Source organism: Myotis davidii, unplaced genomic scaffold (genome assembly GCF_000327345.1).
Source record: "Myotis davidii unplaced genomic scaffold, ASM32734v1 scaffold38, whole genome shotgun sequence".
Lineage (NCBI taxonomy): Eukaryota > Metazoa > Chordata > Mammalia > Chiroptera > Vespertilionidae > Myotis > Myotis davidii.
The window spans coordinates 6,493,495-6,521,062 of NW_006291383.1; the positions used below are offsets into that span (position 1 = coordinate 6,493,495).

At 43.4% G+C, this 27,568-nt stretch overlaps 1 protein-coding gene and 1 pseudogene across 1 annotated transcript in view; both read left to right on the top strand.

Annotated features, from left to right (window-relative positions):
• Nucleotides 1–27,568, top strand: part of TRPC4AP (transient receptor potential cation channel subfamily C member 4 associated protein) — a 56,221-nt gene that overhangs the window by 22,436 nt on the left and 6,217 nt on the right. The window contains exons 7-11 of the mRNA XM_006764569.2: nt 6,682–6,867; nt 13,154–13,296; nt 19,178–19,309; nt 21,411–21,469; nt 22,131–22,232. Of these exons, the coding sequence (XP_006764632.2) occupies nt 6,682–6,867; nt 13,154–13,296; nt 19,178–19,309; nt 21,411–21,469; nt 22,131–22,232 (622 nt within the window). The remainder of the gene's footprint in view (nt 1–6,681; nt 6,868–13,153; nt 13,297–19,177; nt 19,310–21,410; nt 21,470–22,130; nt 22,233–27,568) is intronic.
• LOC102774287 lies at nt 560–1,673 on the top strand (annotated as a pseudogene).

The window sequence follows — 27,568 nt, forward strand, 5'->3', positions numbered from 1 at the left end:
TACAGGACCAGATAGTTATCAGCTTATAGGTGACACTGAGCTGAAAGGAGCTGATTTATGCAATACATGAGTTAGGATGGAATTCAGAATCATCTCTGAGCTAAAAAGCAGGGCCTAACCTGTGAGAGGAAAATTTTCAGGAGTATTTTGGACATACTGGTGTTTTAGCAAGAAGAGAGAACAGGTCTGCTTTTTTAGAAGTTCTCGGAAGTAGTGGGTGTTTTGGTCGTCAGCCAGTTTAACATTAACAGTGTGTTAGAGCTACTGATAAGGCTGTGAGAATACAAAGACTGTAGAGTGCAGGGGTGCCAGTCCCCTGAGACTGTATATAAGTTGGTGAGTTTAATTGGGACTGCCTTGTGGGAGCGAGGGGGAGTCTATTGCTTTCATCAGCTTTTCAAGAAATGAGTGATTTCATAAAAGCACAGGAATCAGTGGTGGGAGTCAGAGTGTCAGAACCCTGCATCCTGGGCAGGTCACATCTGAAAGACTGTATTCAGTGTGCAGGTCTCAGGAACTGTCTTGTGAGGAACAGCTAAAGAAACTGGAGAGAGGTTCCTGTGTCCGCTGCCGACGGTCCCACCGCGCTCCAGCTGTATTTTTCTGAACAAAAGTTGCCTCAACATATGTTTTAAGGATGGCTCTCCCTATCATAGTAAAATGGGGTGGACAGGAATATTCAGTGACCACACTTTCAGAAGATGATACTGTGCTGGATTTCAAACAGTTTCTCAAGACCCTTACAGGAGTGCTACCAGACCGACGGAAATCACTTGGACTTAAAGTTAAAGGCGCAAACCTGCAGAAAATGATGTTAAGCTTGGAGCTGTCAAACTGAGACCAAATACTAAAATCATGATGATGGGAACTCGTGAGGAGAGCTTGGGAGATGTCTTAGGTCCACCTCCTGATAATGATGATGTTGTCAATGACTTTGATATTGAAAATGAAGTAGTCGAAGTAGAAAATAGGGAAGAAAATCTGAAAATTTCTCGCAGAGGAAAAGAATACGAAGTGGAAATTTTGAATCCACCCAGGGAAGGAAAAAAGCTTTTGGTACTAGACGTTGATTATACGTTATTTGACCATAGGTCTTGTGTAGAGACTGTGGTAGAATTAATGCGGCCATATTTTCATGAATTCCTAACATCTGCATATGAGGATTATGACATTATTTGGTCTGCAACAAATATGAAGTGGATTGAAGCTAAAATGAAAGAGCTGGGAGTGAGCACAAATGCAAATTATAAAATTACCTTCATGTTGGACAGTGCTGCTATGATAACAGTGCATATGCCAAGGAGAGGATTAATAGATGTAAAGCCTCTTGGCGTTATATGGGGGAAGTTTTCAGAGTTTTACAGCAAAAAGAACACCATTATGTTCGATGACATCAGAAGAAATTTTCTAATGAACCCACAGAATGGACTAAAGATAAGGCCTTTTATAAAAGCCCACCTAAATCGAGATAAAGACAAAGAACTTTTCAAATTAACTCAGTACCTGAAGGAAATAGCAAAATTAGATGACTTTTTGGACCTAAGTCACAAATATTGGGAAAGGTAAGTGCTAATTGTTTATTTTCTCTTTCCATTAATGAATGAAAAAATTGGTGACTCTGGTTTTACACATAACTCTTAATTTTTATTTTAAAATGCGTGAATCTAAGAATATATTCTAATCCCATAAAATATTCAAGAGATTACCGTTATACCTGAAAGTACATACATAATTCACCATTGTATGTGTTAGAGACCCAAATTTTGTCCTTTGGAATTTGTATATCTGCATGTTAGCATCCCTTTAGAGCAATAAAAAAGTATAAAAATAAACGTATTTATACGTTACCCGCATTCTACCGCTAGTCTATAAAAAAATGTATTAATACGTGTCCCGCGCTCTACTACCAGTCAACGTAAAACGTATAAATACGTTTCCCGCATACAATGTGTTAATTTTATATTTTTTGAAGATCACAGCAATATGCTAAAAATATTCTCTCTTTTTCCCCTGTGTGAATATATTGTTACTCTTGAAAAATATTTTCTCCAGGATTGAGTACTGAGGTGTACCCCTCCTCCCCACTCACACAAAAAAAGTGGACAGAAATGTAGTATACTCAACAATATCATTTTGAGATTTTGGAAACAAGTTATGTGTTATGTTCCTGCCTTATTTGGGTTGTTGTTGGACTAAATCTAAGACCAATTCCGTCTTGAAACTATTGCTTTTCCTTTTAAAACAAACAACAAATATATCTATCTATCTATCTATCTCCCCCCAGTAAGGAACCTAGTTTGGTATGCTTAAAATCACCATTTTTTTAAAAAATTCTTTTGTTATAGACGCAATTTCGCTTCTCATCCACTGTTGACATCTCTAAATTGTGAGCTTTCTGTTTGGTTGTATGTGTGTCAGTGTTTGAGTAAAACTGGAAAATGTCAGCTGTAATACTGATATATCATAATATGAAAAATTGAAAACATAAGATTGAAGAATAAAAATAAGGAACAAGAATGTTTCTTTTTGGTGGCTAAGTAGAAACATTTATGCCTAAAAGTATTGTCATAACAGCAGAGGCAAACCATTTCAAAATGAGACATATCACTGATTCAGCCCTAAAATGCATGAACAAAAGTGTGTGTTCTAACTATATCTTGCCTAAGTGCAACACTGTTTCAGTGGAAATATCTAGTCATAAGCTTAAAAAAAATTGTTTGAAATGCTTAATCCTGCAGATACCTAATGTGACCACTCTTTTGTGTTGACAGTATTGGTTTATACAATTCTTGTATTTGAAAGGAACCTGATCCCTTTAAATGAACATGGTGTGTATTGTTCTTACGGGACTATTTCAGTGGTGTAAATAATAAATACCTTTTCTTTTTTTAAAAAAAGAAGAAGCTGGAAAAAAGAGGTATGAGAGTAAGAATCCAGCTTTGTGAAGATTTTCATGTAGAATCCAATCTTATTTATTCATTTTTGGGAAAAAGTAATTTATATCTAAGGTTTAAAAAATGTGTAAGGTACAAAAGGAACAACATATTACAGTAGAAAGTTTGTTCCCCTCCCCATGGTAACTGAGTACCATTTTTTCGTGTATCCCTTCAGAGATATTGCCCAATCATGGGGGTGGAGGAGTGAAGAGAGAGATTGACTCCCTGTGTGTACAGATGGTAAAATAAGCATCATTACACCTCTGGCTTTTAACTTTATTTTGCAAAGTATTCCATTCCAGTACATTTGGAATTATCTTATTCCTTTTTACAGCTACATAGTATTCTTTTATACAGTAACTAGAGGCCCGGTGCACAATTTCATGCACGGGTGGAGTCCCTCGGCATGGCCTGCAGGGATTGGGTCAAAACCAGCAATCCAATGCCACTTGCCGCTCCTGCCTGCTGCTCCCGCTCATCCCGGCCCCATTGCGTCTGCCTCAGGCTCGCGCCCAGTCAGTCCTGATCTGGAGAGGCTCGCACCGCCCGCAGTGGTGCTCGCCAGCTGTGAGCCCTGCATCTGGCACCCGTCCCAAGGGCCAGGGGCGGGGGATGCAATCGGCCCTCCGGGCTGGGCGGTGGGACACCCTTGCTGGCCTAGGATCCTGATCTGTCCTGCTGACGTTCGTGCCAGTTGTCAGGAGTCACCTGGCAGCCACTTTTATATCATTTCTTGTGGAGTGTCTAGGGAGGGGAAGTGGCCACAGTGCCTGAGGCTGACTTCCAGGAGGCCGGCGGCGCTGTCGGGATTGTGCCGGTGGCACCGGTCTGTCGGTGCTGGCAGCACCCGTCCATTGGTGCTGGCAGCACCAGTCTGTTGGTGCCTGGTCCATTCTCTGGAGATTGGACCTGGAAGACTACTGAGCAAGGGAGTGGCTGCTGCCTAGCTGATGGGCCACCAGGACAGGTCGGTCAGCTGAGCAGCTCTCCCACTGTGGGAGCACACTGACCACCAGGGGGCAGCTCCTGCGTTGAGTGTGTGCCCCCTGGTGGTCAGTGTGCATCATAGTGACCCATTGACCAGTCATAACGGTCGCTTAGGCTTTTATATAGATAGATTTATTTAGTCCCCTATTGATGGGAATTTGGTGTGTTTCAAGTCTTTGTTCCTACAAATAACAACCTTGCGCATAGCTTATGATGTGCCGGATATTTGCCTTTTAAACTTTGATAGATGTTGACAAATTACACTTCCAAGGGACTGGTTCATCTTCCCACTCTGTATACCCTTCCCAGAACAGGCCTTTTTAAACTTCCTGGTATTTGTCAAACTGACAAGTAAACATTGTTATCTCAAAGAAAAATAAAAACCAAAAAAAGCTATCTCAGTGTATTTTTTTAAATTGAGGTGTAGGTAACATAAAGTAACCATTTAAAGTTAACAATACGGTGGCATTTAGTATATTTATAACTGTGCATTTATGTTTATCCATCTAGTTCCAAAACCATTCATCGCTCCAAAAAGAAACCATACACATTAAGCAGTTATTTCCCATTATCTTCAACTCCTGGCAATCACCTGCTTTCTGTCTGTATATTTGTCTATTCTGGAATCATACATATGTGACCTTTTGTACCATGTATCACGCTTCTTTCACTTAGCATGATGTCATTCACTGTAGCATGTCACTATTTCATTCCTTTTTATGGTTGAATAATATTCATTGTATGTATATAGTACAGTTTGTCCTTTTGTTGGGTAGACATTTGGGTTTTTATCTTTTGGTTATTGTGAAGATGTGTGTACATGTAGTTTTTGAACACCTGTTTTCATTTCTTTGAGGTATATATTTAGGAGTGTAATTGCTGAATCATATGATAATTCTGTGTTTAACTTTTCAAGGAAAAGTTAATTTGTAGTTTTAATTCACTTTTTAAAAATGAGGTCAAACATTATTTTCTAGACACTCACTAATGTATAAAGGATGGAAAGAGGGCTAAGATTATTTGCTTAGCTCTGTGCTGGGACTGAATTTATATGACTTTATATAATTGTCTTAATTACTTTGTTTTAAAATTTTTAAAGAATTTTCTTTAATGTAATATTTTTTTGAATTTTACTTTAAAATTTTTCATTATGGGGAACATTCCACATATAAAAGTAGAGACATATATGACACACATGACTGTATACTGATCTTCATTTAACCATCACTTAACTTAGACATTGTCAACTGATGGCCTGTCTCTATCTCTACCCCCATTCACTCCTCCCTTACTCACTTTAAAAAATATATTTTTAAAAAATTTATTTCAGAGAGGAAAGGAGAAGAAGAGATAGAAATATCAATGATGAGAGAGAATCATTGATTGGCTACCTTCTGCCTGCCCCCCACTGGGGATTGAGCTCTCAACCTGGCATATGCCCTGACTGGGAATCAAACCATGACCTCCTGGTTCATAGATAGATAGTCAACTACTGAGCCACACCAGCTGGGCTTCCCTTCCTCACTTTGGATTATTTTGAAGCAAATCCCAGACATCATAAAAATTTCACCTGTACATATTTTAGTGTTTCCACAAGATAATGACTCTTTTTAAACAGAACTCCAGTACCATATTATACACTACCAAATTAATAGTAATATATTGATATTATGAAATATTTATAAGCTTTGAATTAGAAGACACGTTTGCCTGTTTCAAGAAATCTATAGATTCAAAATGGTGTTCATTGAAACATTTCCCTCCCACTCTATTCCCATTGGCCTAATTTTCATTGCCTTCAGCAGCTGCTATTTTCTATCCTTCCTGGAAGATTTAATGCACATACAAGCAAATATGTAGATATTAGCCTTATTTTAAAGAAGGTTAATGATATTGACAAGATTTGAACCCAGATTTCCCTGCTCTCAGAGTTTATTATGTTCTCTTATGCTGATCAGGATTTCCATCTTACTCATAGGAGTTGAATAATTATCCAGTTAGAGGAGTTGGGTTAAGAAAAAAAAAGGCTTAACTGATGATCAAAAATAGATCCAGAGACATAGAAGCATCGAACAGACCATCAAACCTCAGAGGAAAGGCAAGGGAGGGTGGGGGAGGAGGGTAACAGTTCAACCAAAGGACTTGTATGTATGCATATAAGCATAATCAATGAATACAGACAGTAGGGGTTGAGGGCACGTACTGTTTAAGTAACATTTAAGTACTTTTTTGTAAGTAAATTTAAACATCTTTTGGAGTCACTGTATAGAGAGGTATGTGTCATCATTCTTAGTGTCTGTGTTGTATTCTGTTGTTTGAATATATCATATTTAATCAGTATGCTGTTAATGAACATGTAGTTATTTCTTTTTGTTATTATAGAAACCACGCCACTGAACATTTATGTACAGCTGTCTTTGTATTATGTAATTGGTTATTTCCTTATGGTAAATTTCCGGTAATAGACCCCATGGCTCAAAGACACACAGATTTAAGGCATAAGTTATTCTAATTTATATTTCCACCAGTAGATATAAGAGAGTGTTTTTCCTTGCATCTACTAAAATTATGTATTTCTATAACTTTATTACTATTTTACCGTTGTTTGGCCTTTCATTTTAAAAGGAGACTGTGGCTGAATAGCTGCTGTCAGGTTAGAAATCATTCCTGTCATGCAGGTGAGGGGCTGGTAGCTTGTTCAGGGCTTTAGAGCTGGTCTCTGTTTTGAACATTTCTTCTTTTGTTCTTTCTTCTGCAGCGGCCCTTCTCAGCATCCCTGGCTTTGTTGAGCGGCTTTGCAAGCTGGCAACTCGAAAGGTATCAGAGTCCACGGGCACAGCCAGCTTCCTTCAGGAGTTGGAGGAGTGGTACACATGGCTCGACAATGCTTTGGTGCTAGATGCTCTGATGCGAGTGGCTAATGAGGAATCAGAGCACAGTCAAGGTACTTGGAGTGGGTCTCCTGCGAGGTGGATTCCTGAAGCCATGCTTGACCTCTTTTCCAAAGAGGATAAATTGAAATTTGCTCAAACTAGAATTTTTCCTCAGGGAATCCTAGAGCATGATTATTAAGATTATTTTGCTAGCTAGTGACAGAAATCTCTTTGAACTCCCTCTAAGGCAGCAGTTCTCAAGCTGTTGGTCGCGACCCCTTTGGCGGTGGAATGACCCTTTCACAGGGTTGCCTAAGACCACCCTGCATATCAGATATTTACATTATGATTCATAGCAGTAGCAACATTACAGTTATGAAGTAGCAACAAAAATTTATGATTGGGTCACAACATGAGGACCTGTATTTCAAGGGCCAGAAGATTGAGAACCACTGCTCTAAGAGTTCCAGTCTGATTGGAGGGACTATGGCTTGGTAGCACAATCAGAGAGACTGTTTGGCGCCAATAACCAGAGCATTCTTAGGAACCCAAAGAGTTCTTGCTCTATCTTCTTTTTCTTTAGTCTTCTCTTCTTTTTTTCTGATGATTTGGCTGCCTACTAAATGTGTAGGGTTCTAGTCTCAGCTCCAGCTACATGGTGAAGGAGTCTGGCCCATCTTGGGTCATTTGCCCAACCCTGAAGCATTTGACTCTGGCCCACAGGATGGGGTCAGATTGTACAAACCTGGTAATTCTCACTAATCACATGCAGATAAAATTGAAGGGAGGAAAGTCTGGGGTGTTATATGGACCTGCCTCCCCAGGGAAACTATAAACAAAACTTATTTTTTTTAAAAAAGGCATCTAGATTAGGAAGTAGTAAAACTATATTTATAGATGACATGATCTTTTCTATAGAAAGACCTAAAGAATTCACTAAAAAACCACTAAACTAGTAAATGAGTTCAACGAAGATATAAGCTTAATTTCAAGATATGAGCTCAATACACAGAAATTAATTCTATTTCTCTACAGTAGCAATTAACAAACTAAGAGACCTAAGTAAATGGAAAGACATCTCATGTCTTGTGTTTATGGATCAGAAGACTCAGTATTTTTAAGGTAGCAGTATTCCCCATCTTGATCTACAGATCCATCTGCAGATTCAATCCAATTCCTGTCAGAATCCCAGCTGGCTTCTTTGCAGAAGTGGACTAGCTGGTCCTAAAATTCTATGGAAAAGCAACGGTTCCAGAAACACCAAAACAATCTTGGAAGAAAACAAAATCGGGAGAGTCACACTTCATAATTTCAAAACTTAACTGCAGAGCATCAGGAATCAACAGTGTGCTACCAGCATAAACAGAGACACACTAGTATAATGAAATAGAATTGAGAGTTCAGAAATAAACCCTCACTTAATATGGTCAATTGATTTTCAACAAGAATTCTAAGACCATTCAGTTTGGGAAACAGTAGGTAGTCTTTTACACAAATGGTGCCAGAGCCATTAGTTATCCACATGCAAAAGAATGAAGTTGAAACCCCCTACTTCACATCATATGTAAAAATTAACTCAAAGCCATCAAAGACTTAAATATATGAGCTGAATTTATAAAACCCTTAGAAGAAAACATAGAATTAAATCTTCATGACCTTGGATTTGGCAATGTTTTCTTAGATGCCATCTAAAGCACAAGCAACAAAATTAAAAATAAATAAATTGAACTTCATTAAAATGAAAACCTTTCTTCAAAAAAAAACCCACCATCAGGCCCTGACCAGTGTCTCAGTGGTTAGAGCACTGGCCTGTGCACTGAAGGGTTGCAGGTTCGATTCCCAGTCAAGGGCACGTATCTGGGTTGCAGGTTTGATTGTATGCCAGAGGCAACCAATCAGTGTGTGTCTCTCACATTGATGTTTTTTTCTCTCTCTTTCTCTCTCACCTCTCTGCTCTCCTCTTTTTCCCCCTCCTCCACCTCTCCTCCCTTCTGGTCTCTCTAAAAATCAATGGAAAAAATATTCTCTGGTGAGGATTAAAAAACAAACAGACACTATCAGGAAAGTGAAAAGACAACCCACAGAATGGAAAAACTTTTTTTTTAATATATTTTTATTGATTTCAGAGAGGAAGGGAGAGGGAGAGGGAGACAGAAACATCAATGATGAGAGAGAATCATCAGTCGGCTGCCTCCTGCACGCCCCCCACTGGGAATCAAGCCTGCAACCCGGGCATATGCCCTTGACCGGAATAGAATCAGGGACCCTTCAGTCCACAGGCCGATGTTCTATCCACTGAGCCAAACCGGCTAGGGCTGGAAAAATATTTTTGAGGGTAGAGAACATTTTTATAAACCATATAGCTAATAAGGGACTTGAATTTAGAATATGTAAGGAGCTCCTACAGCAGTGATGGTGAACCTATGAAATGCTGACACGCCGAGCTCAAAAGGTTCGCCATCACTGTCCTACAGCTTAGTAATAAAGAAGCAACCCATTTCACAATGTGGGGAAAGGATCTGAATAGATATTTCTCTAGAGAAAATATATAGATAGCCAATAAGTACATAAAAAGATACTTTAACATCATTAGTCAGTGGGGAAATGCAAATTTAAACTGCAATAAGATACCACTTCACACCCATTAAGATGCTTATCAAAACGACAGATGATAACAAGTGTTGGCAAGGAGCTCTAGCCAGTTTGGCTCAGTGGATAGAACGTCGGCCTGTGGACTGAAGGGTCCCTGGTTCGATTCTGGTCAAGGGCATATGCCCAGCTTGCAGGCTTGATCCCCAGTAGCCGGTGTGCAGGAGGCAGCCAATCAATGATTCTCTCTCATCATTGATGTTTCTCTCCCTCTTCCTTCCTTTCTGAAATCAATAAAAATATATTTAAAACACACACACAAACAAAAACAAGTGTTGGCAAGGATATGGAGAAATCAGAACTCTCATTCCCTGTTTGGGGCATGTAAAATACTGCAGCCATTTTGGAAACAGTCTGGCAGTTCCTCAAAAGGTTAAACATAAGAGTTATCATATTACCAGAAAGTCCATTCCTAGGTACTCAAGAGAAATGAAAACATATGTTTACAAAAGAACTTATACATGAATATTCATAGCAACAGATTTATAATAGCCAAAACATGAATCTATCCAACTGTCCATCAACTGCTGGAAAACAGAATATGATATATGATAGAATATTGTTCAGCAGTTTAAAAAATGAAATACTGATACATGGTACAACCTGAATGAACCTTGAAAACGCTGGGCTAAGGGAAAGAAGCCAACAAAAGAGCACATGTTGTATGATTCCATTTATACAAAATGTCCTGACTGAGCAAATCCATGGAAACAGAAAGTAATTTAATGGATGCCTAGGGCTGAGGAGTTGGAAAATGGCGAGTGGCTGCTAATGAGTGTAGGATTTCTTTTGGGGGTAATGAAAATGCTCTAAAATTGATTGTGTTGATGGCTGTACAACTCTGAATATACTAAAAACCACTGAATTGTACATTTTAAATGGGTGAGTTGTATAGTATGAATTATTCATCAACCCAAGTACCTATTCTGTGCTGGGGCTGGAAAGAGGGTGTGTTGGCCACTTTAATCAGTTTGGTGGAGCTTAAGAGATTGGAGGGAAGTGCAGGCCTCTTAAACTAGTTTTCCCGCCCTCGTCATTGGGACTTACCTTATTATTAAGCTCTGGCTATTACTTTGGGGACTGTTTCTTGAAAATACCTATCCTAGGGGCTCTTACCAACCTGGCACCAAAGGTTGGCAGTGACTTGGGGAAGAACCTGAGCTGCCTGTGTCTCTTTCTCCACGGGCGTTTATTACTGAGAAGGACTTGTATGCCATATGCTACACCTGCTCCTTCCAGAGACATCCTCTCCTCAGGCACCCCCAGGACTCCCTGAGCTAGGTGATGAGGATACGAGGCTTTCAAGGCCACACAAGCGTACAGCAGAGGCAGGAATCTACATGATAGCTCTTTAGATTCTTTTCACAGATTAGTTGACTCTTAAATTGTTCCAGGAGATGGGCCAAGGTATCCCAACGTAGAAATTGAGTATAGGAGGTCCTCGGGTTACGTCGGAGATTATGATGCGACGTAACGCGATTTCGCCAAAGGTTGGAACCCACCTACATAAGCACCTACGTCATTCACATGGAGCACATACACAGCAGTAATGAAGTGAAACAGTAAAAAACAATTAAAAGAAAGGCAATTCCTGACCTTTACTTGTGGTAAATAAATAATAAAAAACATAAAGCACAGATATACATATGTCGAAATAACGGAACTTTTTTTTTATAAATGGAGATGGCGACGTAACTACGAAACAACGTACCACGAAACAACATACGTTAAGTTCGACCTAACCCGAGGACTGTCTGTAATTATGGTTTTTCTTCCAATCTGCAGAAAAATATATGAGAATAAAATAGAATTTTCTCAGATTTTCTCCAGTAAATTTTTCTTAAGTCTTTGCCCACTGTAACTTTAGTTGTCATTAAAAGCTTTCACATTGCCCAGCTGGAATGGCTCAGTTGGTTGAGCGTCGTCCTCTTTACCAAAAGGTTGCCAGTTAGATTCCTGGGTTGCAGATTAAATCCCCGGTTGGGGCATGTGTGGAAGGCAAAGGATTGATGTTCCTCTCTCTCTCTTTCTCTCCCCTCTCCCCCTCCCTTCTTCTCTCTAAGTATGTCTTTGGATGAAGATTTAAAAAAGAAGAGCTTGCAGATTAAAAAGGAAAAAAAATGTAGCGAGCAAGCATCAGTTTGTTTGTTATTTCTATTTAACGTATGTGTGCCGGGCATTGTTTTAAGCACTTCCAATATATTAAATCCTTTAACCTTTGCCACATTGGTAAGAGATAGGTACTATTGCCATTATCTCTGTTTTACAGATGAGGATGGATAGGGGAGCATAGCGACATCAATAAATTTATCCAAGGCTAGCCACCCAGCTAGTGAATGGTAGAGCTCAGGTCCAGACCCAGCATTCTGGCCCCAGAGTCTTCTGTTAACAATCATCCTTCATTCAGCAACTGGTCTTCTTCAGAATTATAATTTTGTATTATTGACATAATATGGCTGGAAAAAATAGTTTCAGTGTATAGGGTAGAGTAGGTTAGGTTTTTATATCATGATATCAACATGCAGAAATCACCGTGTCTTCTGCATTCATCTTGCCTGAATATATCTGATGTCCAACCACTGCTCTGTACCATGCGTTTTTCAGTCCAATAGGAGCTTGAAAGGACCTTAGTAAGTAGTTCCTGACTCACCTTTTCACATTTAAAACGAGGGCAACTGATGGGAAGTAACGCCTAAGGTCTCCTGACTCTGACCAGTGACCTTTTAAAATAACAGGGACCTAAGAGTGGGGCTTCCCAAGAATCAGGTGGTGGGGTGTTCTTGTGTTCTTATTCAATCCTCAGTCACCCTGGCCATCCACTGTGGCACTACAGTTATTCCCAGTTTACAGAGCTGTCTAAGGCCTAGTGAGGGGGTGAGTTGCCCAGCCAGCAGGTTGTAATTCCAGAGCCATCAGTCTTTATCACTTCGCTCTACCACCTTCCCAACACTACGCTCCTCTGTGACCTGCGTGACCCATGGAGACTTTTCATTAATTGGGTCATAGAAAAAATTAGGTGGTTTACCTGAAGCCCAAAACACAGTACCTGGAACATATCAAACGATAAATACTACGTAGTTGCTGCTGCTGTTACTAACAATGAAATTGGGTGAAATGATAATCTGCTAGTAGAGAATATGTTTATCTGTATCACTAGCAGCAATTGTGATGCCCAGGCTGCCTTAGAAAGATGAACCTTAGAAAAGTTTAGAAGGTTCTTTCAAAAATGGGTGGGAAAATCTTCAAAAAGAATTCCTCCCAGTTTTCGGCAGTACCCCTTTGTGGAATCTAGGTAGAGAGGGACCAACTGCTCCGAGTCATTTTTGACCTGAGGAGGGTGTGACCCAATTTGCTGCTAAACCTCTGTCTGGGCACTTTTGGGGGCGGTGGGGAAGTTGGGGGGCATTTGATGGTGCCAGGAGAAAGGAATATGTGGGATCACGTTACTGCATTGGCTGTGTCAGAACCTTTTTAGTGTATGTTAAAGTTGGTGAGCTGGAACTGCAGAGTCTATTTTCCTAAGTTCCTAAACTTGCCTGTCCTCTGGGGGCCTGGAGGGGTTTTGTGGCTTTCAAATTCTATGTCAGGGTCTCAGGGCCCAGGGTAAGGGCTACAGGTTTGAGGGACAGAAACATGTTTCCTCACAGGCAGTGACTCAACCCTCTCTCCTGGTGGCTGTCTCAGCCTCCATTGTGTTCTCTCCTCCAGGGGCTTCTGAGGAGAACGGCCTGCCTCACACTTCAGCTCGGACGCAGTTGCCCCAGTCCATGAAGATTATGCACGAGATCATGTACAAACTGGAAGTGCTCTATGTCCTCTGTGTGCTGCTGATGGGGCGTCAGCGAAACCAGGTGGGCCTCTCCCCCACATCTCAGGCAGGAGTCGGACGCCAGTGCTTCCTGGGCGCTGTGGTACGCCGCGTACTCCACGAGGCTGCCTCTCAGTATGGTTCTCTAGCCCGGCAAGCATTAGGTTTGATTTCCTTTTCTCTGAGGAAACCAGTCTGATTCCAGAGCTCACAGTCTTTCCTCTGTACTTTGCTGTGGGCAGCATTTCTAGGCAAAGCATTGGTGCCCTGCAGAAGAGACAGTTTAGCTATGTTACCTGACCTTGACATGAAGAATAAATGGTCAGTGACTGGCAAGATGACTGCTCTGTCAATGCACTGGTGGACTTGCCAGTCTGATGGGGGCTAGCGGTGGTGGGCCAGAGCTCAGCACTGTGTCACATTATGAAAACTGGGCAGCTACCAGGGGACTCCAGGTGTGCTGGGGTTCCCTAAACCTTCAAGTAGTTCCAGGAGGGAGGAGCAAGGGTCCGTAACCTACAAAGGGAGATAGAGGGTCTTGGAAGTATGCAGCATCTTCTTTAAGGTAGAGAAGGAGCCCTCTCCTGCTAGCTGCATTATTCTAGGGATGAAACGAGGCATAGGGGAGGGGGAGTAAAGGTGAGTGGAGGCTGTGCTCACTGGTCCTTTCATACCTTTTGATTCAGACACCGGACCATCACCCACCTCTGTGTGAGACAGGTGCAGTTTCCCCGTTGTACATGTAAGGAACAATTCTAGATGGTGTAGACGGGGAAACTCACTGAAGGGGGACATCTGGCATGGCATTGTCCTGAAGAAAGAGGGGAGCCAAGCATGCGGACCCCCAAGGCAGCCTGCCTGGTAGAGGGACCAAGCCCCTGAGGTGGGAGCATGCCTGGTGGGTTGGGAGACCAATAAGGAAACGGGAGGCTAGGGGCATGGGGGTGGACTAGAAAAGCAATGAGGAGAGGAGGGCTGAGGGGTTGCACGGAGCCAGATTGCATCAGCTTTCATAGACCACGTTAAGGACTTTGGTGTTTTGCTCTGAGTGAAATGGGAAGCTGACCCTGTGGCTGCTGTGTGAAAGATGACAGCTAAGACCTGCATAAGGTGGTGGGTGTCATGAGGAACACTTGCATTCTAGATCTGTTTTGAAGGTAAAACAGGTAGGATTTGCTGATAGTTTGGATGTAGGCATAAAAGAGAAGAGTTGAGTATGTCTTCCTTAATTCCTTCCAAAGTTTTTGGCCAAAGAAGGGGGAGGATGGATTTGCCATTTACTGAAATGGCTAAGGTGGTGAGGAGTGGAAGGGTAGGCATAGGGAAGAAGGTGAGCAGTACAGTTTGACCAAGTTAGGTGTGAGGTGTCTATTAGAATCCACACTTGGAGTTAGGGGAGAGGCCAGCACTAGAGGTATCACTTTGGGGGTCATCAGCATATAGGTGGTATTTAAAAACCAGGATCTCATTGGGTGAGATCCCACCCTGACATCCACAGCACTGGGGCTCCTTCCTTCAGCATGGGATAGTATTTGTTATAAAAAGTAATAGTCATAATGTCTTACATATACTAAGTGCTTTACTTTTTTGAGGTACTTTCACAGTTATTTATGTTTGAATTTTCAGGTATTTGGTAACTTATACAACATGTGGTGACCCCTTTTTCTCCCTTACTTGATGCTTGAGAAAACCAAGGTAGACAAAGGGCCCTGCTCTCAGGTGCCAAGCATCGGTAGAGGCAGGATTTAAATTGCTGCCCTGACTCTTCTGCCCCAAACATAGCAATTCCCTGCTTCCTGAGCCTTCCTGTTACCAAGTTTCTGTGAGTCACGTGGTCTTTAGTTAAACTGTGATTACACTGCTTCCTGGGTGGGACCATCAGCTGGTCTTGGAATCCAGCCCAACCGAGAGCCAGTGCTCTGCTGGCTCGTCCTTTGCACAATCAGCAGTTACTGAGCGCCTGCTGTGTGACAGGCCCTGTGGGCACATGGGCTCACAGACCCTGCCTAGACCAGGATAGCAAGGGGAAGGGTTTCCTTGGCAAGGCCCAAGAGTGGCCTTCTTCTTGTGCTTTTGGGCCAAGTTCTGTGACTGGTCTTGGGTAAATTGAATCATTAGACTTGAGGAAATGCTCTCCACATCCATAAATTCCATCCCCCGTTCATCATCATGAATGTAATCAATAGAGCAGTCTTTTTCTTCTTCTTTTTCAGCACATCCTGTAAGTCAGGCCCTGAGCTTCCCCTATATTACTTCATCGAGTCCTTTCAACAATTCATTTCCCATCAAGAGACTCGGCTCAAAGAAGAACACTGCCCAGAGTCACAGAGCTTTGTCAGATTCTGGTGTCCCCTGATAAATATGCCTGTGGTGGGCTGGGAAGGGGCAGGCTTTAGGATCAGGACACCTGAGTTAGGGTGGCATCTTCACCACTGCCTTGCCCAGGGCAGTCCTGCTGAACTCCCATTTCCCCTTGTAAAGAGGGAATTAATGAGCACTGTTGCTGTGCTCAAGTATTTACATATCTATTCTGACTTTATTTATATAACAGCCTTGAAAAGAGGTAATAATAGCTTCATTTTGTGTTATGTGAAAAATTACTTTTAGTAGTTGAATAATTCATATAGTTCAATGTTGGAAAGTAGTTCTAGCCCAGCCTGTGTGGCTCAGTGGTTGAGCATTGACCCATGAACTAAGAGGTCACCAGTTCGATTCTGGTCAGGGCACATGCCCTGGTTACAGGCTCAATCCCCAGTAAAGGGCGTGCAGGAAGCAGCTGATCAAAATTCTCTCTCATCATTGATATTTCTGTCTCTCTCCCTCCCCTTCCTCTCTGATAGCAATAAAAATATGTTGTTGTTTTTAAAAAGGTAGTTCTATATTAAACGGATAAATAATATCAGTGAAGGCTTTCTCCCCTCTGATCCTAAACATTCTGATTCTTCCATAAGCATCTAATTTTACCAGTTATTAATGTATCCTTTTAGATTCTGTACTTATAAAAGCAATATATTCCTCTCATTTTTTACATAATAATATAGCATGTGCACACTTGCTTTTTTAATATTATGTTTTGATGAATGTGCAATTCACAAGTTAAAAAACCTTCATTCTATGTTACTGGTGTCAAGTATCCCATTAAGTGAATGTACCATAATTTATGTAACTATTCCCCGATGATGGAGGTATAGGTTATGTCTATTTTGGTATTACAGATAATGTTGCCATGAGTAAGTTTGTACATGTGCCATTTAGTATTTATATGTATTTGTCTTTGTATAAATTCCTAAAAGAATTGCTGGTCAAAGGGAATATGCATTTGTAATTTTTAGGGATACTACAAACTGTCCTTCCTCTCCAGGTAGTACCAGTGCCCTCCCACCAGCAGGGTAGGAGCATGCCTGAGGCCCAGCTCACCAACACAGGATTATAAAACTTTTATTCTTTGCCAGTCTAAAAAAGTACAAAATTAGGTGTTTGAATTTCTCTTAATATTCTAAGTGAGGCTGAGCACTTTGCATATATTGAAGAACCTTTTATGTTTTTCTGTCTGTATCGTATGCCCATTTTTTCTGTAGGGTTGGTGTTTTTGTTTTAGAGATTTGTAGGATTCCTTATAGAGGAAATTAGCTTTTTGCCTGAGTGTGACACAAGATTTTGAGTATGGTCCCATCTGTCATATTTAACTTGTGGCTTTCCTTACTGTGAGTTTTGCCATGCAGAATTTTAAAAGGTTTGTGTGGTTGAATTCAACACTCTTCTATGCTTCTAGGTTTGGAATACTGCTTTAGGAAGTCTTTCTCAGTGTCATTTTTAAAGCTTTTGCAGCCCTTCCTGCCTTGGCTTAGTGGATAGAGCATGGGCCCGAGTTTAAATTGCTGCCCTGACTGAAGGGTTCCGGGTTTGATGTTGGTCAAGGGCACATACCTCAGTTGCAGGCTTGATCCCTAGCCCCAGTCAGGGTGCATGCAGGAGGCAACCAATCGATGACACATCGATGTTTCTCTGTCTCTCCCCCTCCCTCCCACTCTCTCTAAAAAAATGAATGGAAAAAATATCCTCAGGTGAGGATTAACAACAACAACAAACAAAGCTTTTGCGTAAATTTTTCTAGGATTCTTAGAGTTTCATTTTATTATATTTTTATCTTGCCTCCACTTGAAATTTATCCTACTATGAAGCATGAGTGGCATTTTTATTTTAATGACTAGAGTCCCCGTGCATGGATTTGTGCACTGAGGTGGGGGAGGGACTGAGGGAGGTTGGCTGGCAGGCTCCTATCAGGCAATCTGTGCTGGCCGGCCAGGGGGAGGTTGGCTGTGGGAGCACACTGACCACCAGGGGGCAGCCCCTGCATTAAGCATCTGCCCCCTGGTGGTCAGTGTGCATCATAGCGACCAGTCATTAAGTCCTAATGGTTGCTTAGGCTTTTATATATACTAGAGGCCCGTTGCACAAAAATTTGTGCACTCGGTGGGGAGGGAGGGTCCCTCAGCCCAGCCTATGCCCTCTCGCAGTCTGGGACCCCTCGGGAGATAACGACCTGCTGGCTTAGGCCTGCTCCCGGGTGGCAGAGGGCAGGCCCAAACCCTAGGTGCAGCCCCTGGTCGGGCTCAGAGCAGGGCCAATTGGGGAGTTGGGGCACTGCCCCCTGTCATGCACAGAGCAGGACGGATCGGGAGGTTGCGATGCCACACTCAGTCACACTCAGGGTAGGGCCGATTGGGGGGTTGGGGCACTGCCCCCTATCACACTCAAGGCAGGGTCGATGGGGAGGTTGCGGCACCACCCCCTGTCACGCACAGAGCAGGGCATATCAGGGGGTTGGGGCGCCGCCACTGTCACACTCAGGGCAGGGCCGATGGGGAGGTTATGGCTCTACCCCGTCACACACAGAGCAGGGCTGATCAGGGGGTTTGAGCGCTGCCCCCTGTCATGCTGATTCCGGTGCCGGGAGGCCCTGCGGCTCCGCTGATCGCGGTGCTGGGAGGCATATTACCCTTTTACTATATAGCATAGAGGCCTGGTGCACAGGTGGGGGCCGGCTGGTTTGCCATGAAGGGTGTCCTGGATCAGGGTGGGGGTCCCCACTGGGATGCCTGGCCAGTCTGGGTGAGGGGCTGAGGGCTGTTTTCAGGCTGGGGGGGATTGAAGCTCCCAACCGCTCCTTTTTTCCCTTTTTTTCTTTTTTCCTTTTTTTATTCTGGGCCAGCTTTAGCTCTGAGGCTCCAGCTCTTAGGCCTCCACTGCTGAAAGCAGGTTTCTGGTTTGTTTAGGTTCTATAATCGAAACTCTGTATCAACTCCAGCTCTGAGATCCCAGCTCACTGAAAGCAGGTTTCTGGGGTTTTGTTTAGCTTCTATATTTGTTACAATGTTTCTTAAACTGCAAGCTCAGAGGCCGGTAAGGCAGGCGGGGAACGTTGGTTTCCTCCGTCACTGAAGCAAGCAAGCCTCATGTTAGTTTCAAGCTGCCTGGCTGCCGGCTGCCATCTTGGCTGGCAGTTAATTTGCACATCTTGCTGATTAGCCAATGGGAAGGGTAGCAGTCGTACACCAATTACCATGTTTCTCTTTTATTAGATAGGGTAGATATGCAGAGGCAGGGAATAAATCAGAAAGGTTAAGGAATTTGCTTACAGTTACACAGTTTGGAGGTGGTGGAGTTGAGAGACAAACCCAGGGCTATCTGAGTCCAGAACGCATGGTCTTAAAAGAGGTCCTATTGTACAGTGTTACTCCTAGGATATTGTGAGAATTAATGAGCAGGGTAGGGAATGTGTGGATGTTTTCTGTAAGCCACAACACTCCCTACTGACTGTTGCTTTCTTTGTTCTGAAGATTGTTATTATACCAGCACTAGGCTTTGCTACATCTTTTCCTCACATTAGTTTTAAAATGCTTTTGCCTTCCAACACCATCCAGGTTCACAGGATGATCGCAGAGTTCAAGCTGATCCCGGGGCTTAATAACTTGTTTGACAAGCTGATTTGGAGGAAGCATTCAGCATCTGCCCTTGTCCTCCATGGTCACAACCAGAACTGCGACTGTAGCCCGGTGAGCAAGGGACCCTGGGGACAGATAGGCTTTATTTGCCAGGAGTAGTTGTTTCAAGACCTGCTCTTGACCCTTTGAAATCTCAGTCTTTGAGAGTAGAGCAGAAACTTCCAGTCATAACCTATTAATCCCATAACTGGAATCTACCTTGGGAAGGGACCTGACCCCACCCCTCCACCTATGCAGAAGTCCCTCTTGGCCTCCTCTTGCTTCCCTTTATATGCCTTGGGGGTGGGGGGGCTCACTTCCCTCGAGGCAGGGCCACCCACTACATTATCTAACAAGATTGTCCTCATTCTGTGCTCTGCTGCACTATAATTATATCCACTGATAGTTTTGCCTCCAAGAACCACACACCGCCTATGCTCTGCATCCAAAAAGGGATTTAGGATGCTTTCCTTTTTTAAGGGACTAAGGCAGCCGTGGGCAAACTACGGCCCGCGGGCCGGATCCGTCCCGTTTGAAATGAATAAAACTAAAAAAAAAAAGACCGTACCTTTTATGTAATGATGTTTACTTTGAATTTATATTAGTTCACACAAACACTCCATCCATGCTTTTGTTCCGGCCCTCCGGTCCAGTTTAAGAACCCATTGTGGCCCTCGAGTCAAAAAGTTGGCCCACCCCTGGTAAGGGCTCTCCGCTACCTTGTCTCTGTCACAGTACCCTGGAGCAAGCAATGAACTGGGCGTTGGGGGGCCTGTTGTGCCACATAGCTTGTTGGGAGAGCTTGAACCAGTCACTGAATCTCTGAGCCTCTGTTTCTTGCAAAAGTAAGATCACTCTTCCTTCCCTGCTGGCCTCACAGGCCACATGGAGGCTCAGCCACCAGCAGGAGGATTAAAGTGCTCTGGGACCTTAAAGTGCACAAAACTGTCAGGGTCTAGTGCCATGGCTCCCCTTTGGTCCCTGCACTGTGTTCTGAGGGTTTTCCTCCGTGCCTTATCTTCCTGTTCACCATATTTCTCTCTGGTCTTGTTGGAGTTGCCTTTCAGCCCATCCATCTGATGTTTTAATTTCAAGTGAATATATTCGGCATTTCTAGACATTCTGTCAAAAATTACTTGATTTTTATTCAGATCATGTTAATGTTTTCTTCTGTTGCATTTTACCTCTTTTTAATTATTTGTAACATACATGTTTGTGGTCTCTTTCAGATTGTTCTTGGGGTACTAATACTTGTGTTTGAGTCTTCAAACTCAACTTTGGGTAGAGTCTTGCCTCGGGCTCTGTAATGTACGGAGAGGTCACCTTTGGGGGGGGCGGGGGGCGGGGGGGGGCACGTGTTGTTTTCCCTCTTGAGTACCTGCGTAGCCTGGGCCCTGGGAGTGATTAATAAGCACTTTGCTTTGTCTGCCAGGTACTTCAGAGGCTGTTCTCCTGGGGCTCTCTCACCAGCAGCAGCCTGGCAGAGAAACCCTTCTTTTGCCAAATGTATGCACTTCCCAGGCTTTATGTGGGCCCACAGCTCTGTCTGGTCCCACAGGGCATTAAAACCCAAACCCTGGCCTAGATGAGTCTCATTTTCACTTCTCCACCATCAGCGCTGTGCTCAGAGCTCTGAACTCAGTCCTTCATTTCTGAGTTCTATGGATTTTCCTTTCTTTCTTTTGAAATTAGCCTCATATTTAAAAGAATTTCAGTTACTTTTTTTTATTGATTTTTTACAGAGAGGAAAGGAGAGAGAAAGAGAGTTAGAAACATTGATGAGAGAGAAACATCGATCAGCTGCCTCCTGCATACCTCCCACTGGGGATGTGCCCGCAACCCAAGGTACATGCCCTTGACCGGAATCGAACCCGGGGCCTTTCAGTCCGCAGGCCGACGCTCTATCCACTTAGCCAAACCGGTTTGGCAGAATTTCAGTTACTTTTTAATCCAGTATGTTGGGGTATTTTTAGCAAGAAGAGTCCACATTAGCTTAATCTGCAATTGTCCAGGCATGGAAGACAACAAAGGGTTTTCTGACTCAAGTCCTCATTGTGCATGAGGACAGAGGCTCAGAGAAGCAAAGCAATATGCCCAGGCTCTCACCAGAGTGTTTGCTTTCTTTGGAACATTGTGACCATGGTTTTAACATCAAGCTGCACATCTATTTTAGGACATCACCTTGAAGATACAGTTTCTGAGGCTTCTCCAGAGTTTCAGCGACCACCACGAGTAAGTACGAGCTGTCCCTGGAAGGAGAGTTGTTGCTCTGTATTCTCTCCTCTCTTTGTCCCATCGCTGACCCCGGCTCAGGAGGAGGACCTGGGAGCCGGGACAGCCGCTGTCACCACAGTGGCTGCACTTCATGATACTGTAATAAGAGCTGCCAGTTGTCCTGCCCTTCCTTTATGCCAGGCACTGCTTTGAGCTTTCCCTTAGTCCTCACTGCCACCCTAGGGAGTGAGGCAGGAGTTGTTAGCCTCTTATTACCCTTTTTTGCTGGTACAGGGTCTTGACTTCAATTTGTTTAAAAAAGCAACCTCTGTGAAGCACACTAAAACGAGGTATGCCTTTAAAATGATGAGTTTCGTTTGGACATGTTGGGGGGAAGTGCCTTTAAGAAATCAAGTAGAACGTTCAGTGCAAAGAAAGGCCTGGGATGCTAAGGGAAGAGAACTTGTTAGTGAATGTGGCAGGCAGAGGGGTGGGAATTGGGGCCAGGGAGACTCCATGCCTCCCTCTGTGCCTGCTCAGGGGGTACAAGGTGTTGGGGAAGGGTACTTGGGGGATTCTTAGATCCACCCTCTCTACAGGAAAAGGGCAGGGGACTACCCAGTGCTGACCTGGCAGCCCCAGTCCTGTCCTTAAGCTCCCTGCAACCCATTTGTTTCAGGAACAAGTACCTCCTGCTCAACAACCAGGAGCTGAATGAACTCAGTGCCATCTCTCTCAAGGCCAACATCCCCGAGGTGGAAGCCGTCCTCAACACTGACAGGTGAGCATGGATGGGGTACGGCTTTGGCCCACAGCCCACCCTTGGCTGCTTGTGTGCCCTGGGACACACAGATGGGTTCACGCAGGTATGCAGACATGTCCTTACATGTAGCTGCAGTGTCCTAAAGGCTCCTGTGTGTAAGACATTGTTCTTACGTCACCTGCATTATATCAGTGGAGCCCCACAGCAGCCCTAGGAAGGAAGTGTCTTCATCACCTCCACTTTACAGATGGGGGAGCAGGATCTTGGAGAGGTCACCTGACAAAGGTCATGTATGCCCTGCTCCTCCCCTTGCTCTCACCTTTGCTGACATCCTCCTTGATTGCATGGTGGCAGTTGCAGCCAAGCAGGACAAACAGAAGCAGCCCCCTCAACCTCATCAAAGTCCCATTTGCTGGGTTATGCTTACCTCATCATCTGGTTCTGGGCAAGGAGGTCACAGGCTCATAGGGTCAGGGCAAAGGAGGACTATATCCAGCAACACGAGTCATAATCCTCAGGTTTTTTGTTGTTGTTGTTGTTGTTGTTTAAGGGAACAGAACTCTTGTTCAAGTGAAATCATAGTCTCACCCTAATGTCTGTAGTGGATAAAGTAGAGCTTCCTTATTTGAAGAGAACATTTGAGAGTCACAAACTCCTGCCTGCTGCTCCTTTTTTCCCCATGATGAGGCCTGAGTCATTTTCTCAGAGGCACGGGTACTTGTTCAAGGCTGGCTGCAGCTGAGCCAGGGGCTCAGGGTACTCCCTGTCTTACCCTGTTGGCACAGACTTTGCCCCATCTGGTATATCCTGTCATGGCCTGTTCGCAACCCATGTTTGGTGTAAATAACCCTTCTTCCAGTAGATCTGAGCCCTGTCTGATTATTGAATGTGTTTCTGGCCTTTGATCACTTGCCAGTGGGTCTGAGAATGGAAAGGTGGCCTGAGATAAAGTGTGAATGCACTTGGCTATTCAGTTCTAAGACTGTAGGGGGCCATGGGACGCTCTGGGCACAGGTAGAGCAAAAGGGCAACCTGCAGCCTGGAAATGTCCCCTTGTTTCTCCCCACCTAAGTCAGTGGGAAGACCAGTCTCAGTGCCCCTGTTAGCTTCTCAGATCTGCCACCGATGTCCCTCTCTATTTTATTTTAAACTAGAGGCCCAGTGCACGAATTCATGCACCACTGGGGTCCCTCAGCCTGGCCTGGGAGATTGGGCGGAAACCGGCTCTCCAACATCCCCTGAGGGGTCCTGGATTGCGAGGGACCACACTGGTGCACAATTGGGGCCAGGGAAGGACACAGGAGGTTGGCCAGCTGGGGTGGGACCACAGGAGGGCTCCAGGGCATGTCCGGCCCATCTCGTTCAGTCTCGATTGGCTGGACCCCAGCAGCAAGCTAACCTACTGGTCAGAGCGTCTGCCCCCTGGTGGTCAGTGCACATCATAGCGACTGGTTGACCAGTCAACTGTCTGCCCCTGGTGGTCAGTACATGTCCTAGCGAGCAGTTGAGCAGCCTTAGCATATCATTAGCATATTATGCTTTGATTGGTTGAACGGCATATTAGGCTTTTATTATATAGGATTTTTTCAGTATAAAATGGTTATTTTCAGCATTTAATTTTGCATTTAAGTGTTTTAGCTGTTACATATTGGGTGTAGATTTTTTGAAATCATTCTTTAATTTTGTAATTAAAGTTGACATATATTAGTGTATATCCCATTGATTAGACCTTATATAACTTAAGTGAGCATCCTGATATATCTTGTACCCATTTGACACCATACATAATTATTAGAATATTATTGACTATCCTATATAATAAAGAGGTAATATGCAAATTGACCATCACTCCAACACACAAGATGGCCACCCCCATGTGGACACAAGATGGCCAGCAGGGGAGGACAGTTGTGGGCAATCAGGCCAGCAGGGGAAGGACCAGGCCTGAGAGGGAGGGCAGTTTTGGGTGATCACACACACACACCCCATGCACGAATTTCGTGCACTGGGCCTCTAGTATTTCTTATACTGTACTTTACATCCCTGTAACTATTCTGTAACTATCAATTTGTACTTCTTAATTGCTTCACCTTTTCACCCATTTCCCTAACCCCATCCCCATCTGGTAACCATCAAAATATTCTCTGTATCTATGAGTCTGTTTCTGTTGTGCTGCTTTGTATATTTTGTTTTTTAGTTTTTTTTTTAGATTCAGTTGTTGATAGATATGTATTTATTGCCGTTTTATTCATATTTTTTATCTTTTTTTTCCTTCTTCTTAAAGAAGACCCTTTTACATTTTATTTGATACTGGTTTGATGGTGATGAACTCCTTTAACTTTTTCTTGTCTGGGAAGCTCTTTATCCTTTGACTCTAAATAGTAACTTTGCTGGGTAGAATAATCTTGGTTGTAGGTCCTTGCTTTTCATCAATTTGAATATTTTTGCCATTCCTTCTGTCCTGCAAATTTTCTGTTGAGAAATCAGCTGACAGTCTTAAGGGAGCTCCCTTGTAAGTAACTAAGTGCTTTTCTCTTGCTGCTTTTAAGTTTCTCTCTATGTCCTTAACCTTTTGCATTTTAATTATGATATGTGTTGGTGTGGGCCTCTTTGGGTTCGTCTTGTTTGAGTTTCTGCACTTCCTGGACTTGTATGTTTATTTCCTTCACCAAGTTAGGGAAATTTTCTGTCATTATCTTTTAAAATAGATGTTCAATTTCTTGCTCTCTCTCTTCTCCGTCTGGTACCCCCATGATGCAAATGTTGGTACACTTGAAGTTGTCCTAGAGGCTCCTTACACTAGCTTCATTTTTTTGGATTCTTTTTTCTTCTTGCTGATTGGGTATTTTTTGCTTCATTATATTTCAAATCACTGATTTGATTCTCGGCTTCATCAACTCTATTGTTGATTCCCTATAAATTAATATTTCATTTCAGTTAGTGTATCCTTCATTTCTGACTGGTTCTTTTTTATGGTTTCCATGTCCTTTTTTATGCTGTTGAAGTTCTCACTAAGTTCATTGAGCCTCCTTATAACCAGTTTTTTGAACTCTGCATCTTGCTTGTTTCTGTTTTGTTCAATTCTTTTTCTGGAGTTTGGTTCTTTTCTTTCATTTAGAACATGTTTCTTTGTCTCCTCATTTTGGCACCTCCCTGTGTTGGTTTCTATATATTAGCTAGAGTTGCTACGTCTCCCAAGCTTGGTAGAGTGGCCTAATGTAGTAAGTGTTCTGTACTAGGCGTACGAGTTAATAATGCGGATTTTTTTCAATAGATAGAGTTACACATATGTTATATATATGCGATTTAATAGGTATGCTATTTTGTTGTATTGACAGCAAGCTTCAGAACTTCATATGTCAAATTTTCTGAAGGGGTTAACATCATAGATATTTTGACGCTTAAAAATGTCAAATTTTGTGCCAAGAAAAGAGAGCATTTGCGGGAAGTTTTAATTCATTGCTTTATTTTGAAGAAAAGTGCTGCTGAAAGACAAATGGAAAACTGAAAAGTCATCAGTAAAGTGTTGCTTCAATGGCACAAAAGAAAGTCTTTTTTGCATCGAATTGTGACTGGCGATGAAAAGTGGATTTATTTTGAGAATCCCAAACGTACAAAATCATGGATTGATCCAGGTTAACCATCAACATCGACTGCAAGGCCAAATCTCTTTGGAAAGAAGACAGTGTTCTGCGTTTGGTGGAATTAGGAAGTTGTGGTGTAGTATGAGCTTCTAAAAACCAGGTAAAACCGTTAATACTGATCGCTACCGACAACAAATCAATTTGAACCACGCTTTAATCGTGAAACGACCAGAATGTGCCAGAAAACACGGCAAAGTAATTTTGCTTCATGATAACACACCATCACCCACTTCAAAACCAGTTAAAGACACGTTAAAAGATCTTGCCTGGGAAATATTAACCCACCCGCCGTATTCACCAGACCTTGCTCCTTCAGATGACCACTTGTTCTGATCGATGGCACATGCACTTTCTGAGCAGTACTTCAAAACGTGCGAAGAAGTGGAAAATTGGGTCTCTGAATGGTTTGCCTTAAAACAAGAAAAGTTCTATTGGGACGGTATCCACAAATTACCTGAAAGATAGGGGAAATGTGTAGCTAGTGATGGACATTACTTTGAGTAAAGCACTTTTGATGTTTCTCTTTAAATTATCGTGTTTTCTGTGATTACAAAATCCGCATTATTAACCAGTACGCCTGGTAGTGTCCAGTGGCACAGCCTGCCTATTTACCTGAGCTGGGTACTCTGTGTGCAACTCCTGTGTGGGCTGTGAACCCCCTCCATTGTAGTTGAGCCTTGCTTGCTGTTAGCATGTCAAGGGGAGAGATTTAGCCCCTGGCCAATCAGCTGCAAGGAATGGAGGATCAGCTGTGCAGGGGCCCTCCCTATGGAGCAGGACTTACTTTAGCAGGGCTGTGGTGCCTACTGAGTCCACCCCTTGAGTGTGTCACTTGTGGAGATGGTTGGGTGGTGCTTTGACGTGGTCTGAAGCTGTCTACTGAGTGCGATAGCTCTGGGACCTCCCGCAAGGTGCAGGCCAAGGTCAGCTGCCACCTGTGTTCTGACTGGGGCCTCCTGATATGAGCTACAAAGCAATGTGCAGATGGCTGCTACTTGTACTGGACTTAGAAGTGCCCAGGAAAGGCCAAGCTATGAACCAAGGCCAACTGTAACTAGTGCTGGACCTGGGGTCACTTAGCTAGAGGTAGGGGGCACACCAAGGCCAGATGCTGCTTGTTTCAGAGATTTAGGAAAGTCTGAGACATAATCCAAGACAGCCCATTTGAATAGAAAAGCCATTGGAAAGAGCTTGGGTGGGCCTGAAAGTTGGGTGGGGCCTCAGGGAATCACCAGGTGGGATGAACAGTGTTAGCCAGGTTGATGGAGACTCTGATATGGTGCCTGCCTGCTGGCTCTGTGGAGAAAGGGCTCAGAAAAAGAATCATAGCTTCTGCCAGCACTTCTGTCTGGAATAAAGCTACCCCTCCAGCCCTTACCATGTTGCCAGACAATTCAATTCCTCCCTGTATGTCCCTGGTGCCTTGCGAGCTGCTGCCCCAGCATTGGAGCTGAGAGGGAGTGAGTCTGAGTAAGTCTATGCATGGGCCCTTTAAGAGGAACTGCCTTGGACTCCAGCAGTCCTCTGTCTCACTCAGCCATAATTCTGACTGTTTTTTACAGCTGGAAGTTGTGGGGACTTCTCTTCCTGGTACTGAAACCCTGGGCTGGAAGGGCCTCACTCCTCAAGGGACCTCTGCAGCTGAGATATCCCTCCTGATTTTTGTCTGCTCCATGTGGGTGTCTCCACCCCTTCTTCCAGTCTGTGTGT